At 33.9% G+C, this 16,400-nt stretch overlaps 2 protein-coding genes across 2 annotated transcripts in view; one reads left to right on the forward strand and one right to left on the reverse strand.

Moving 5' to 3' along the window:
- The first annotated feature begins 970 nt into the window (after positions 1–970).
- Positions 971–16,400, forward strand: part of LOC137400082 (uncharacterized protein C7orf50 homolog) — a 39,946-nt gene continuing 24,516 nt past the window's right edge. Inside the window, exon 1 of the mRNA XM_068086392.1 lies at positions 971–1,090. The gene's annotated coding sequence lies outside the window, so the exon portion shown is untranslated. The remainder of the gene's footprint in view (positions 1,091–16,400) is intronic.
- Positions 8,007–12,023, reverse strand: LOC137400539 (brain-specific homeobox protein homolog). The gene is made up of 5 exons (XM_068086865.1): positions 11,949–12,023; positions 10,906–11,115; positions 10,447–10,546; positions 9,118–9,350; positions 8,007–8,084 (listed from the first exon to the last, which is right to left on the reverse strand). The coding sequence occupies exons 1-5, from the start codon at positions 12,021–12,023 to the stop codon at positions 8,007–8,009; spliced, it is 696 nt and encodes a 231-aa protein (XP_067942966.1).

Below are 16,400 nucleotides of genomic sequence, written 5' to 3' on the forward strand. Positions count from 1 at the left end.
AAAATAGCATCAACTACATTTTTACTATTTGAAATGAGAAATTATACATTTCACAGGAGTGTATTAAAGCAGACCTAAGCAAAATGATTCAAAAGTGCTATGTAAAAACGACTTTCATGTACAGCAGAATTAAACTAAAAATCAATATACATGTAAAATTGATACAAATGATATGTTACAACATAGCAGCTGTACCTTTGACGGCGTTTTGCTATCCATCTGACCTAACTCTATTCCACCTTTTAGAGTTTGCGCTAGGTTTGGTGAAGCACTGTTGCCTTGCACAACAGCTGAGCCATTACCAGACAAGCCATTACCAGACGAAAACGTCACAACTTTTCGCTGTTTATTCATGGTGGCTCCCAAATGTTGTGAATAAACAGGGATTCTTCATTAACTCATGACTGCAACATTTAAATTCAGGAAGACTACATAGTGAAAGCTTAATAAAGCAAATTAAAAAATGTTCAAAAACGTTCGTACAGTACAACAGGTCTGAATATATACTTAAATTTAACAGCTAAAAGCAAATTTGAACAACTGGATATCACATATACACTGAATGAGAAAAAGTTCAAGTCCTAGCATTTTTAATATTTCATCCGTAATAGGCGTAGCTTTGTATTTTTTGCAAACATGAAAGTATGTTGTTAAGTGTTTCAAGCGACCAATTTGTTTTGAACCGTATAAACGATTGATAAAATTGACTACATTAATTACGCATTATTACAACACTTTTGAGCGGAGGGAGCGTTTGGCCGCCATGGAGCCAGGCATAGCTACGGGTGTTTCCGGTAAAGGCACTGACGTAAAAGTTCAGTGCAAACCCTCAGTAAAGCGTTACCCAATATTCTATGCTATAACCAGCGTTAACAGATGTTAAAAACTGTGTCCGAGTCCTAATGAGCACCCGATAAACCTATTGAACAAAAAACCACGATTAATATGCAAGGTGAAGGATGCATTACTCGTGGTTTCCCAAACCCTTTGGCCAACAAGATTAGAAAAGTTTTGCGTATTGGACCCGTAGTAGGTTTTTGTATATCATCATCATCATCATCATCATCATCATTTCTTATAGCTTAAATAAGTAAGTCGTTAATAAAAATAAACGTAAATTATACCCTGATATTAGACATATACATGCTTCAAATGCACTTCACCCTAGTATCACCTGAAACGAAGCCTAGCACATGTAAATTTAACGCTCTTCATTGAAGCAAAGTTTAGGAGTGTGCATACCTGCCAACTCTCAGGCATTGGGTGTGAGACTCACGCAATCACCCCATAGAAAAAATGGAAATGCGTGAGATTTTTGTCCCAATTTCCACAATTGTATATATACTATAATTGATACATCAATTGCCCCAAAACCAAATCTCACGCATTGCCCCACTCTTGGGTTGGCAGGCCTGGGAGTGTGTCTAGAGTCTAGACCATAGTTTGAAATTGCCTTGATATCGTCGAAAGTGTTAAATATTTAGACTTCGTTCAGTAAAGGCTTATTCTGATCAGTTGCAGTTAATTCACTTACTCGCCTTTCTGCTCTTTATGAAAAACCATGAAACACAAGTGGGTACTAAATGTTTTCGATTCTTGAAAACCTACTAATAATGGCTTGTGGCTAATTAGTGTTTAAATTACAAAAGTTTAATTCAAGTCCTCATACTTTCTATAAGAAATAAAACAATCGTTGTTACTTTCTTACTAGTTACTATTCACATGACCTTCAAGATTCTGAGCTGAACAATTGTTATATTTGAACATATTCACAGCCCTTCTTTTTGGTCATTTTTCATGAATATGATGAAGCCTTACAAGAGCATTTGTAATAATTAAGCAACCATATCTTTTGTTTATAGCTTGTTTGTCAGACAGTAATTTGCTGCTCGATTTAGCTATTAAATCAGACAGTGACTCGGTCACTGGTTCGTGAGATTTGCTGTGAGTGCGTGCATGCATTTAGTTGTGAGTGGAACGATGTAGTGAAAGATTAAAGGTTGACTTGCAACAAAATTCACATTACAGTTATTTGATATCAACAAATTCACCATATCTTACTATGCTGTGTTAAAGGTGCAAAATATGTGGAAATGCGATAACAAGCTTTTAAAAGCTCAAAAACAAACAGTTAATCGCAGCCATCACGAAAACGCCGTATATTGGAATCCCTTTCCAAAACAGTTCAAATGGGATGTAGTTGAACAAGATGACTTCTGTTTACACTTTCATGCAACCTCATTCGTCGAAATATTTTCACAAATATACTTCACGCATTCAATCAAACGATGTCTATTGTTCTTACGCGTCTATTTCATCATAATTTTAAAGCTGTCATTTGAGCACTGATATCTCAAACCCTACCGTAAAAATTCGTTTATTTTTTTAACCTTAGCTCGAAAAAGTGCATATCATCCTCTGATCAACACGAGCTGCCTGTTGGTCACCTGTGATAGTTGAAAAATGTTGCAGAAACTGTTCACGCGATTTGGCAAAAAATATGGGTCGCATGATCAGATTACGACTAGATGATTAGATCAGGCTGAAACCATACTGTGAAGTAATGAGCATTTATATTTGATACGGGTTTTTTGGTAGAACCCGAAGTATTTGTTATAAACTAGTGCATGAACTTTATTGGCCTTTAATTTCACGTGATAACATGACATGTCAAAACAATAACCAAGCTGTTGGAGTTCGTCAGCCAAATAAAGAGATTTCTAACTACGGCGTTTTTTGATGGCTGCGATTAACTGTTCGTTTTTGAGCTTTTCCGAGCTTGTAATCACATTTCCACAGATTTTGCGCCTACAACACAGCATAGTAAGATATGGTGAGGTGAACCTTTTGATATCAAATAACTGTGATGTGAATTTTGTTGCAAGTAAACCTTCAGCTGAAATGAAATCGATCACAGAATTTGTTTAAAACAAATCAATGTTAGCTTTTATCGCCTACGAACTCATCACTTTCACTCACCTTGTATGTCATGCTGGAATACCGAATATAAACATGGTCAAGAAATTATTGTACATCTCCTCCTTGTTATCACATATTAATTAAACTATGATTTGATTACCTTCATGCATGAATAGAAATATTTTGTTTTAATCTCCAGCAGCTTGCTCTTAAAGATGCCTTTGTGTTCAAAATATTGCTTTATTCAGCCTTTGCCGAATCTGATACAAAATAGATTAGAGTGCGCATTTTATTGATAGAGGGTAGATAGTTTTTATGGAGTTTATCTATAAACCATGAGTGGATGTCATGGCTTTGATTCGACATTAAACATCTTTCCTCACATTTGTAGTTGTTTTCTAACAATTATTCCCAGGTTTGGTTACACGCTTTCTATCGATTTTTTTCGGTTTGTCATGACAGAAAATAATAAAAGACTATCCTATTCATTGAAACCTTTACTCAATTATTTGTTAAAACAATCAAAACTTATAAGTTTACATAACAAACAAACAACTGCATATGATGAACCCATGATGTGCTTATCAATTTATGAAAATAGCTTCATCTGATACTTTCCAAGATTAACTATCCGTGATAAAACTTTTGCAATTATATCCAATTTTCATAAATCCATTTTCATTTTAATTTACAATCATCTCTACATGTATACAAATATTTCAAGGAAATATTTACTTTGGCTTATACAGTAATTTTTAACATACGCCTTGCGAAATCTTTCGAAACGTTAGTTTTGTAAATAAAAGGAAAAAAGCTGTTAAAATCAAGAAATAAAACAAAAATAATAAGAAATGCATAAATTATGCTTAAAGAAAATACAAAGATTATGCATTTCATAAATGCATAATTTATTAAATGAACACAACAATAAAACTAATCAGTTTTATTTTTGGGTTTAGAACGAATTTAACAAATTACAACGAATTTTTGTATGATTAATCGCTCAAACAAACAGCAGATTACAGTCACTTCTCAAGGTTTGACTGTAATCTTCAATTACCGTCTTATTTCCAGATTTGATCATAATTGCATTTAAACAGTGCCAGTGTGAGCCAATATAACAACATTAGCTTTGAAACTAAACCCGTATTCCATCTCTCTTCCTAGTTGACACATGTACAGCAGTCGACACAAGTACAGCAGTTGACACATGTACAGCAGTTGACACATGTACAGCAGTTGACACATGTACAGCAGAAGCTTTTGTGTATTTAGCTACATTTATCAGACGCATTTAATTTCCTTTTACAGCAGTATGTTTTTTTGTGTTGCTAATTTCTGGTAAAAGGTATGCCTGCCATGGTAGTTGCACACTTGTCTCTGGAAGATCTATAGTTTTAATTTCATTCATCTTTAATGTCTTTTAAATACAGTCAAACTTTGACATAGAAAATGAATCTGTTTTGAAATTTTTTTTGTTTCTCATAACTGTTCTATATTGGAGCAAATATTCCCATAAAAATGTACTATATTATCGTGTAATTCACTCAACAGCCCTAATTATGAATATTTCAAGTAATTACATATGACGTTAAAATAAATACATTACACATAAACTATGGAAACGACAACATTGAAAAAACTGGATTAGGTTCAAAATTAAATTGATAAAGTAATAATAAATAAAAAGGTTTTCTGTCACTTTACCTTTACATTAGAGACAGTCAAATTGAGGTGTAGCTTTTTAGGTCTCAAAAAGATACATGTCACGGATGTGCGTAAATAAGGATGGTAATAAAGATACAAAGCTAGTTTAACATAGAGTAGGTGAGCTTTAAATTAACGTAACTTATGTATCTTTTTTGGTTTCAAGATAGCAACGCAAAGTTTTAGTAGATTTTATCAGAAAGTATCAGTATTTTTCTATCATTTTCAATTGTTTTTTTTATGTTTGAGATGATCTGACTGCCAGGATGTTTCACGATTAAAATTGACCGAACTTCATCTCGTTTAAAATGCTCAGAAAAAGAAAATGTGCAAAATGATGTCACTATTTGCTATTGTTGATATAGTTGATATCACTATTGCATTCGAGTTGCAGCATTGTGCGTCTCTATTCTGTCAGTCTCTTCGCAATTATAGACATCATAATCACATTTTCACTTGATCTGAGCGTTTCAACTGCAATTCAACGATCAATTATTGTTTATTTTAATCTTGAAGCATCCTGGCTGTCAGATCACATCAAAAACGATTGCGATTGATAGGGAAATACCGACATTTACTGATAAAATCTATAAAAATTTTGTGTAAGTTCATCATCAATATTTTCATATTTAATGGCTCATATTTAAATATATATTAATGGTTGACTTGCAACAAAATTCACATTACAGTTATTTGATATGAAAAGATTCACCATGTCTTACTCTGTTGTGTTGTAGGTGCAAAATATGTGGAAAGGTGATTACAAGCTCTTAAAAGCTCAAAAACGAAAAGAAAATCGCAGCCACACGAGACCGCCGTAGTTTGGATTCTCTTTCCAAAACGGCTCAAATGTGATGTAGTTGTGATAGATGGTTTCCGTTTACACTTTCATGCAACCTTATTCGTCGAAATATTTTCACAAATACATTTCACGCATCAATAAAACTATGTCTATTGTTCTTACGCGTCTATTTTATCGTCAATGTAATGCTGTCACTTTTAGCAGTGATATCTTATAACTTACCGTAAAAATTCGTTTAATTTTTTAGCCTTAGTTTGAAGGAGTACATATCATTGTCGGATAATCATGACAAACCTGTTGGTCACTTGTGATAATCGAAAAGTGCTGCAGAAATTATTTGCGAAGTATTGGGTCATATGATTAGATTACGACTTGCCGATTAGACCAAACTGAAACAAAACTGTAAATAGCGAGCATCTACACGTATATTTGATACGGGGGTCTTCGGTAAAACCCGAAGTGTTTGTCATAAACTAGTGCTACGATAAGTTTTATATTGAGCTTTTTATTGGCCTTTCAATTCACGTGAGAACATCACGTGGCAAGACGATAACCAAATTTCATGGCTACGTCATCGAAATAAAGAGATTCCAATCTACGGCGGCTTTTCGTTTTTGAGCTTGTAATCACATTTCCACATATTTGACACCTACAACACAACAGAGTAAGACATGGTGAATCTTTTGATACCAAATAACTGTAATGTGAATTTTATTGCAAGTCAACCTTTAATATTTATTCATCTTTGCTATTTTTTAACATTTATCTGTAGTTATCATGTGTTACCACGTTTTTTTGTTTCAGACTTGCTTATAATTTTAATTCATATTTGGTATTTCTTTACATTTACCATGTGTTACCTCTGACCTTTTGTCGCTTTGGTTTTATTTTCTCTGCTCCGCTTTATGCTTTGTGATATTCACTAGATGGTTTCATAGATCTTTCAAAGAATTGATCTAAAGACATCAGTCTGTAAGTTTTTGCTTTAATTTCAAGAGAACTCTTTTTCCGCTTTTTACTACTACCACTTACACTAGTTTTCTTGGGTTCCATTGTTCTAAACTTTTCAATATTATTTGAGCGATATAGACTGAAAATGTGTTAATAGTTGAATACGTATGTATTGTTCTGCAAAACTCAAAAGTTTAAAGAAACTTACGGTGTTTTATGTAGGAAATCAGTTTTAGTTTAATTAGACAAGCTTTTAAGTCAAATATTTGCTCAGCCTGTTTGTTAAATCAAATCATGATTTTATTGATCAGCCTTCTGGTTTATGAATGGACAGCTGTTAAACCTTGCGTTGAGGTGTTTCCATTGCTTTGTTGTCAATAATTTATTTTCAAACAGAAATTTCTCCAAATTACGACATACAAGAATTATAAAAAAGGCAACAGGAAGTCAAGACATTTTGACTTGAACTTTCAATTGATGTGATAGGTGGAAATAGTGTTGCTGATTTGCTGTAAGTACAAGGGGTCTGTATAAGCAGAGCATATGTACAGCGTCAATCCATTCTTATGATGCGGCATAACTCGAATGGCATATGATGTGCAATCTGGAATACTTTGAATAAAATATGTACTGTAATTTTGTAAAGTATTTTACTATGGTAAGATGTGACAAATGGCATAAAAATATCAGGAAAAGGAAAAACAATTCTTTATCGCATGAATTAAAAGTGAAGGGCAAAAATAAAAAGTATTCAAACAGGTGAGAAAGCGATGGAATCAGCATGCCCAACCAAAATAACTAAAACTGAGGGCGCACTGGGTGTGTCTTTCTTTTCTACAAGTACAATGAAGGTTATTCATCCTGAAAACTAGTTTACTTTGCTTATCGCATTCTCAGTAGTTTTAAGATATCTTTGTTTTATGAGGTCTTTTTAGCAAATTTTTTGTTTTCAAGCTTTTTTTAGTTTATGTATTCGCATCGTTCATCGCTTAGAATTTGTATGAAACGCAATATGCTTATGTGACATTTTTGCCTCTTTGCAGTCAACTATCCACTTTAGTCTAAATATGGGCAGATAACAGCTGTCACAGCTAGCTAAGCTTTTCTTCATCGTTTGCAATTTATATTCAGTAAAATATTTGTATTATGTTATACAATTTCATCTATAGTACTAATGATACTACCTCACATCAACATCATGCCATAATACAGTTACTATGCATGTAAATATGATAGCAGATATGCTTAAAATTAAAATACATAAGTATGAGTATTTGACGATTCATAAAATCATCGATTGTATAACACTCTGACTATACAATTATTGAAGAATGGTTACAGCGGGTCGAGTACCGATTTATAGATATATAAAGTTTCCACAATCGGTTGTTTTCTTCGCCATTGGGAAATTCATAATACTAATATGTTAAATAGTATCATCCAAACTACTAATAATTTATCATGCACATTTTTTGTCATTACATAAGTTTGGTTTCTATACGCCTTCGTGGCGCATTGAATCTCATTGTGTTAGAACACAACCTGATCACTCCTGAACACTGAACCTGATCTCTCCTTAAATTTAACCACTATAACTATATGGAACTGTTTGCAGCTCTATGATTTTTCATGCTTCTCCTGTTTCCATCTCAGGACATGTTGATTTCTTCTGTTTCATTCGTCTGTTTTGAAACCATGTTTTCACCTAAAAGCACAAAGTTTTTTTTATCTATATCATGATTTAGACTACCATTCAAAATCTCTTATCACATGCTATCTATACTCAGGAAAAAAATGCACATCAAATACTTGTGAATCCAAAGTTCTTCTCGGTACCAACAGCATATATGTATACTTAGGTCTTCAAATGAAAGGTTTCTCAGTTTATCCTAACTTCTACTTAATACAATTAAATGGCAAATGACCTGTTTCTACTTGCAACAAAGCTTACAAAATGAGGATTTCAGTGATACGCTACATAATAATCTGGGCAATTATGCCTGCTGTGGCCTATTATAAGTGCAAAATAAAATACTTTTTATGCTTGTTTTGAACAAAACAATGACGTATGGTCACAAAAGTTCTTTGTAGCAAACGTGTTGCTGTCAAGTCTCTTTCACACCACCGGTAGCTGCCAGTGTCTGTCTCAAAGGTAAGAACTCCATACAGCACTGTACAAAGTGATGCTACAATTTATTGCTCATCATATCCACTAGATAAATATTTATTGCTTCTGGAGCGTATGTGGTGAATTGGAACAGTTAAAAATACGCTTTTCCATCGTAATATCCTGTTGTTAGGCGGGTTTTTAGAGGGTGTGATTGGGTTAATTCGTATATAGTTATTTTATATAAAACAATTGATTTGAGATACAAGAGAATTGACATACAAGCTCATATGTCGCGGTATGACTGTATTAAGTAAACTTGCAACACAATCAGCATTACTCTGGGCTCTGTGATTTTCTACTAGCTTGTACATGACTAGCTTCTCTGATTTCTTTCCGATGCAAGTGTTGACAAGTCATCGGTAAATATCTTATCTTGTATTTATACAGTTGTAGCAATTACATAATAGCACTTTTATTAGTTTGCTCATTTAAGCATCATCAGAAAAGTACATAGTGCACATTTGCATATCCTTAAATATTATTTAAGAATTTGTTTAAACCCGGGTTAAAAAGCATGTTATTAATGTCATTACGCATAAACTGAGACTACTTGCTGACTTCCCATTACCTGAGTATCGGATAGCTTGAGTTGCGTAGCCAACTCGATTCTCTCTGGCGTAGAAAGATACCGTTGTGTTTTAAATTTCTTCTCTAAGCCCTCCAACTGCCCATCACTGAACACTGTCCTTGCTTTGCGTCGCCTTGAATATTTGAGTGACTGGGCCATGTTGGTTAGGGTCATTTGAGCTATTGGGTCAGACATAGGGTGTAGAAGGGCTTTGTGGTTTCGAAATTCTGTTGCTAAAATATAATTAGATCTTTTATTGATTGCTAACTTGCATGTATATACAATAAAGGTGTCATTGACTTGCTGAATTCAGTTATTTCATTTGTCAAGCAAATAGATATTGTGTCATGGTAACATTTTTAAATGTATCAATCACTAAATTAAAAAAAATGCTGCTTAATACATAACTTTCATATATAGTTAATTTCAGTTAAATAATAGTTAAATTTCATCAAATAGTTCATTTTTGTCAGATATTGTTTTACAATTTCAAAACGATTATATTGATTTTTCTACAAAAATCTACTTACAGCACTCAAATTCTCACACTTAAATTCTTCTTAAAGCAGGTGTAATAAGTATCACAAGAGAAGATAGACTTGTGTGTTCGTTGACAAAGAAAATTAGTGGATAACGAGATTAACAAATTGCTCAAATAACTGTTTCATGTCATCTCTGATCTTGGTGATGCCATTCAGATTGGATTTTATTAATTCCAAAATTTAAAAATTTGGTACTAAGTACTTAGTTCCATTATACTAAAATATAAACAGAAAGCATTGAGGCCTTTGGGAGGTTTACGGTGATTATAAGGAAACGTGCAACTTTGCAACCATGTGCCACATTTAGTAACTACCTGGAAAATTGTACATAACAATCATGGCAATCTTTACATTATATTATTCAGTATGAAATCCAAATTGTTAAAAATTCTAAAGTATCTGTTTTTAATTTTAATATATATTACTTTTCTGCTAAGACTAAGCTGTAAGTTATTTTAATTTATTGTAGCCAAAACTATGCTCTCTGAAAATTGTGAGGCTTGCATCTGATCATTTTTTTTTAATTTTATAAACCACTGGACGCAATTGTCTTAGTTGCAGATAGCATACTGATGTAAGAGAGGAAGCCTAAGCACCAAAACTAGCTGATAATGAGAATAACCAATAAAATTGTTTTCTAGTAGAATTTTTAAGCTTCATCACCGTAGTTCTACATATTTTATATCACCGAATGCCACTATGTCTATATTTTTAGAATTTTAATGTTGTTTTTTATAGCTGCGCAATGCTTGAAAATGCCTTTTACATTTCTCAATTAAATGCTTACCCTGCATGCACAGCAGCTGCTGCCAAAAGGAAGGCATTTGTCTCATCTCCTCTAGTCCGAGATGGTCCGGCCTGTGATGTGTGGCTGGCATTGCAGTTGGCTACAATAAGTAGATCATCGACTACATGATGAAATATATGTTTTTATTTTTATATATCATTGGACCTACTTTGGTAAAACCAATCCTCAAAGGTCTCCATTTAAATATTTTTAGAAGCAAACGACACTTTTTCTGCATATTGATATTACACCAAAATGCAATCAATAGATTTCATATAATTTTTATATTTTTAGATCAGCTGTAGTATTCCGAGAAACTTTAGTTTAGGTGTATAAATCTTCGCTATATAGATTAACCATTTCAATACATCGTTATTAGATATTCGTTGGCTAGCCCAAAGGTGACTTTGTTTTCATCTCAAAGAGATACAATGTAATAAATATAATTATTTACTTTACCATTCCTTGATGGAAAGGCAGCTGACTTCTAGCAGCTGTTACATTGGCTGACTGTGTAGGTGGAAATGTGCTGCCAAAGCTGAGTAGACCTGTCGGAGGTGTCTGCAGTGACAATGCTGTCCATTGTCTGACAGTACTTTCCAATGATGAGCCAGAGTCTGCTGTAGTTAGACTCACTTTTTCACCTATTTCTTTAGGATTATTTTTGACCTTTGAACATAAATGTTTTGTAATATACAAACACAAAAATTGTCATAACATAGTTGCAACTTTTTTTCACATTTGTGAGTTTATAATAAATCAATCATGTTTTCGTGAATCTTTTGTCACTTCCAGCATCCTACTGGCTTATGTTTATCGTGACGAAAAACAAAATACAACCCAGTTCAGTCAGAACTGAAATGGATGTCTTACACCGACACTGCCAATTTACATTATAGAACATCAGTATGTAAATTTGTTTTTCTCATTCACTACACATAATTTACTTTATCCTTTGTTTTTTGTCGCTTGCCCTAATTTGCTTCAGGCAGTATCGCTAAGGTAAATAACATTAGTATCCATCCACCTTCGCGCCGGAATGATCTTTAATGTTGCGAATTTTGGTTGATATCAAGGATTATTGCCAAGTTCTTATAGCATGATTGATACATATAATAAGTGCTTTAAAGCTTAAAATTAATAAAAAATGGAAAAGATATATGTGAAGCTATTTCACACTAATTAATGATTGTCACATATAGTAAATAACTCTTACCGTTTGATTTGTGTGTAGTAAATCCTCAATAGAGAATCGACTGTACTTGGGCGGGCTCATTATCCTTCCACAACTTTCTTCAGTCCTCTCCAAATATGCTTTGAAAACTATTAAACTTAAGAAATGGATTTTAATCTTTACTATAACACTTCAAATGAGCCAGAGTGTCTCGCGAGCCTCTGCGAATGTCTGCGTGCTTCCTGATCTTTGGTCTATTGGCATCTGATTGAGTTACAAATGCCAATCATTTGAGTATGATATTAGAAAGCTTTGGAGTTTGAATTACCTCATTGGGGAGTCGTGTCACGCACGTCGACGGTAGCGCCGAGTCGCCCCTCTCTAGCACCTTCGCACCTGCCATCAACTTTCCTCCGCCTCGGTGTCAAGTGGCTAATTTTTCTATTTCCCATTATTTGGAGCAATTTTGTTTGTTTGATGCAATCATGATGTGCTAGGAGAGTTAATTTATGGGTGTGATTGTGATGTTTGCTAACTATTTATAGCATATGGTCTATTTCGTTTATGCAAGTAACATTTTAATGTGCACATATGGGTCATTTAGTAGCAGTCTTTGGTTGATTTTACAACTTTAAATGTCATCAAAATATTAGATGAAATAACCAGACAATCACGGATTTGATAAGATTTCGTAATTTTGCGAACAAAAAATTATTTTTAAGTTTCATTTGTTTCACATTTAAGTTGTAGCTTCTGCTATCAGTCATACTTACTGTCTATTTTTGTTGGTAGACAACCGCTTACCAACTGACAACCCTTACTGCTTGATTTTTTTATATCAACTACAATTATATGAAGAATAATTTTTATTACATTTCGCAAGATTTATGTTAATTATTTGTATCAAGGCCTTTTGCAGATTAAAATAAAATGCATGATAGAATTTAGGAAATATCTTACAGTGATTAAGCTTTGTAAAATATATTCTGTAGTAATTTTTATCTTTGGCAAAACTTGAAAAAACTTATGTCAAAGTAAAAAAAAAATTCCTTAACATTTGCGATACTGATATGGCAACCAACAAAATTCTGCATGCCTTGCAATCTGTGTGTTGGCAGGTCTGACAGGGCCGCTAAGTATCTGCACCTCGTAATCCCAATGTAAATAAGTGATCATACGATTAACTGAGCATTATAATGTTGATACAACATGTGCCACACACATTTGTTTGGCATTTTTCTGTCTTTCATCTTTTCGGCGAACCAATTGAAAACTTGAATATTAAGATTTTTGTCGCTTAACTTGTTGAAAATAAAGACTAAAAGCATACACAATCAAGCTTTTATGTGGTAATATTTTGTATTGTCATAAACCATTATTTAGCTTGGGTGTGATTTATAGTCCATATATAGACCAGTGTGATGGTTGTACGCTGTACCTTGCACGTCATTTGGTGGCTTTCCTCATTATTTTGATTATTAATCATTTCACTCTGGCATCTGTTTAGAACTGAAAAAAACTTCTTAACCCTCTGGGGCCCCTTGTTGCACTGGTGCAACATAATTTTCAAAACTAGATAGAGCAACTACAAATGTTTTATAGCCAAATATTATTCTCAAGTGGCTTCTTACATATCTTTATGCAACCCTAAACCCAAAATTGATTGGATGTCATGCTCGTGATGTCATCACATAACTCTAGAACATTCCATGGAATTGAGAGTTGACCACACATGAGGAAAGCAACTTTTTAGGCAAAGATTTATAGCTCTTTGAGGTAAGTTAGAATAACTCATTTTCTGTTTTTTGGTACTATGTTGACCATATTTTTACACACATTAAATGTTTCGAAGAAGTAAATTTTTTTCTTCGATCTATATGACCTCAAAATTTCTTGTGCAGGAGTGCAACATTGGGCTCTACATAGCTAAGCTGCAAGCCAAGGGGTTAGTATCGGATGTTCCAATAGACCATTGTTAGGGCTAATGCTCTTCATTCTTGTTGATGTGCATAATACTTAGTGTTGTAAAGATGGTAGTAGAGGTACACTGACTACCATTGAAGTAATATTACCAGGTTACCTTCACTGCTACTAGTACTACTGCTATTAGTCATTTACTACCAAAGCAAATTGGTATTTCCGAATGATACAAAATTGTGCAATTATTTCACTTGATATAGCATGATAGTTAGGTGTGTAGGCTTTCTTTTGGGCGATTTTTGGTGTTAGATGAATAGTATTTAAAAGTATTCTGTTTTAGTTTGTAGATACAAAATGCATTCAAAGCCTTCCACTTCAAACAGCAACGGCAATTGCCTTCGAATGAGAAGCAGAGTTGATGGAATGAATTTGCTAGACGAGCTCTGGAAAATGTGACGAAGGATAGGTGCCACATGGAATGAATGTCTATAAATAGAACCCGACAATACATAAAGAGTAAGCCACATCCATGGCGCTTCAAGATCTAGCATCGAGCCGGAGTCAGTGGCATTTTGCATGACTGAAGTATACCAAGGTGGTGATGGTAAGCAGATGGAGTTGGACTAAGAAGCTGATGTTGTGCTCAAGCTAACATCTACTCTACAAAAGAACTGGAGGTACAAAATTGTCGGAGGCAACTTGTTTATTGCTATTCCCTTCATCTCTGAGCTAAATAAAACTGGGATGTTCTATACAGATACTGTTCGAACCAACAGGGTTCAAGAATGCATGCTCAATAATGCAAAGTCCTCAAACGAGATAGTAAAGGATCTTATGACAGCTATGTAAAGGAGGTCAACAATGTGGTTGCTGTCAAATAGTGTGACAACAAAATTATCACCGTTCTCTCCTCATTGACTGGTGTACAGCCCTTTGCTCAAGCCAAACGGTAGGACAAGTTGTCAAAAGAGCATCGTTTCTATAACATGCCTGCTGTTATACAACCACATAAAAATATGGGAGGCAGTGATTTGTAAGATTTATTTTTAGCAGAGTATCGTTTTGCCATGAAGAGCCGGTGATGATATCTCTACCTGTAACGACATTTGTAATGGTAGCCGAAATCAACACTTGGAATATCTACAGAAGTGATAGTCGCCTTCTCAAGCTACCATAAATAAAGTACTAAATAGCAGAGAATTCCAAGCTGAAGTTGCCGGCAGTCTCATCCATGTCAATGGTGCTGCCAAACAAGGACGACCAGCTGCAGCAGGTGATGCTAGTCTATGCCTTACACCAGCTAAAAAATTGGAAGAGGTCCGTGCAATGTTCACTATGACCATTTTGCTCATTGGCCAATAAAGGCTCCAAAGCGAAGTCACGGCAAGTTGTTCAAGAAAATAACTACTACAAAATGTGAAATAGTCTCTGCTTTCTTGATGAACGAAATTATTTTCGTACCTATCACTGCAAGCGAATGGAGAGCTATAGTTACTTTGGAACAGTTGATATTGCTCCAGGATTTAGTCCATTTGTACCAAACAGTGATGTAAACTTATATGCTTGTGTTATATATATATATATATATTTATATATATATATATATATTTATATATGTATAGATATGTGTGTGCATATATGTATGCATATATACAATATATACGTATATATGTATGCGCATATGTATGTATATATACAATTTATATATACTGAATGTATATATATTCAATATATGTACTATATATATGTATATGTATGTATCTGTATACATGTATATGTATATAAGTACATTTACCATTTATTTATTCAAATAAAGTTATTTTACTGGTTCAAATACTTCATAACACTTTTGTCTAATGCGTAATGTATATAGGTAGCATTAAAGCCCAATGTTGCGTGAGTGCAACATTTAATATCTCAGGTCAGGGTCGTTGTAGAAAATAAAAAAATTAGAAAAACACTCATACATATATCTGGAAACTATCCAAAAAGTTTGAAAATTTTTAGAGCAAAGCTTCTGTGTATGGGCCTCACAGGGTTAATTGTTCTTATGTGTGCTCTGAAAGCTTTTGATACACATGAAACAGAAACATATTTTGCTACAGATGCATAGATCTGACTCACTTCTGCGTATTTTTGACAATAGGTAGAGCCATAAAAAATCACAGATTCACTTTTTAGCTGGTAACTTTTACACCATAGCTGACAGTCTTGTAGCATTTCTGGTGTTTTTAAGTGACCTTTAGAAGTGATCGCTAGAGGATTCATAAAATTCATTTTCTCCTACTTATAATCACCAGTAATTACAGTGGCTAGATTGTCTGTTACTGACACGCTCAGCAAGTGCTTGCGTGTCCTTTACGCCGTCAAATTTCACACAAACTGTTCCAGTAATTGTCTATTAATTACACATGCCTAATAATGGAATAAAACATTGTTGGAGATGATGAGAACTTTTATTATAACTTAAACATCTGTGACAAAATCCTGAGCATTTGTGCTCCAAGACTGTCGACCAGTATTAATACATCTATAATTAGCGAATTATTTCACACGGATGCTGTAAGTGGTAATTGCACTGTTTGTGTAACTCAATGATAGAGATTGCTTCTATGGGTGACCTGCTTCAATAAACTGCTGGAGTGGCCTCAACATAATTTTACTAATGCCAGCCGATAGACCAAGATTTCCATTGTAGTCTTGAAAAGATTGCCATTTTTGGCAGTATGTTTACTTGGCTGCAAATAAAGAAGGTGAATTTCTATTTTGAATCCGTCTGCTTTGAGTTTTTCAAACTGCTATCATAACTGACAATTGTTATTTTCATAATCAAACTATTGAGTTGACCTATCTAGCTTTA

The sequence above is a fragment of the Watersipora subatra genome, chromosome 7, assembly GCF_963576615.1.
Source record: "Watersipora subatra chromosome 7, tzWatSuba1.1, whole genome shotgun sequence".
Classification (NCBI taxonomy): Eukaryota; Metazoa; Bryozoa; class Gymnolaemata; order Cheilostomatida; family Watersiporidae; genus Watersipora; species Watersipora subatra.

What these genes read in the sequence shown, in the direction of transcription:
- LOC137400539 (XM_068086865.1), bottom strand. Translation starts at nt 12,023, where the DNA reads ATGGCAGGTGCGAAGGTGCTAGAGAGGGGCGACTCGGCGCTACCGTCG. An exon ending in GCAGCTGCTGTGCATGCAGG is followed by an intron (nt 9,351 to 10,446) that starts GTAAGCATTTAA and finishes ATTATATTTTAG; the next exon opens with CAACAGAATTTCGAAACCAC. An exon ending in TCAAGCTATCCGATACTCAG is followed by an intron (nt 8,085 to 9,117) that starts GTAATGGGAAGT and finishes TTGTGCTTTTAG; the next exon opens with GTGAAAACATGGTTTCAAAA.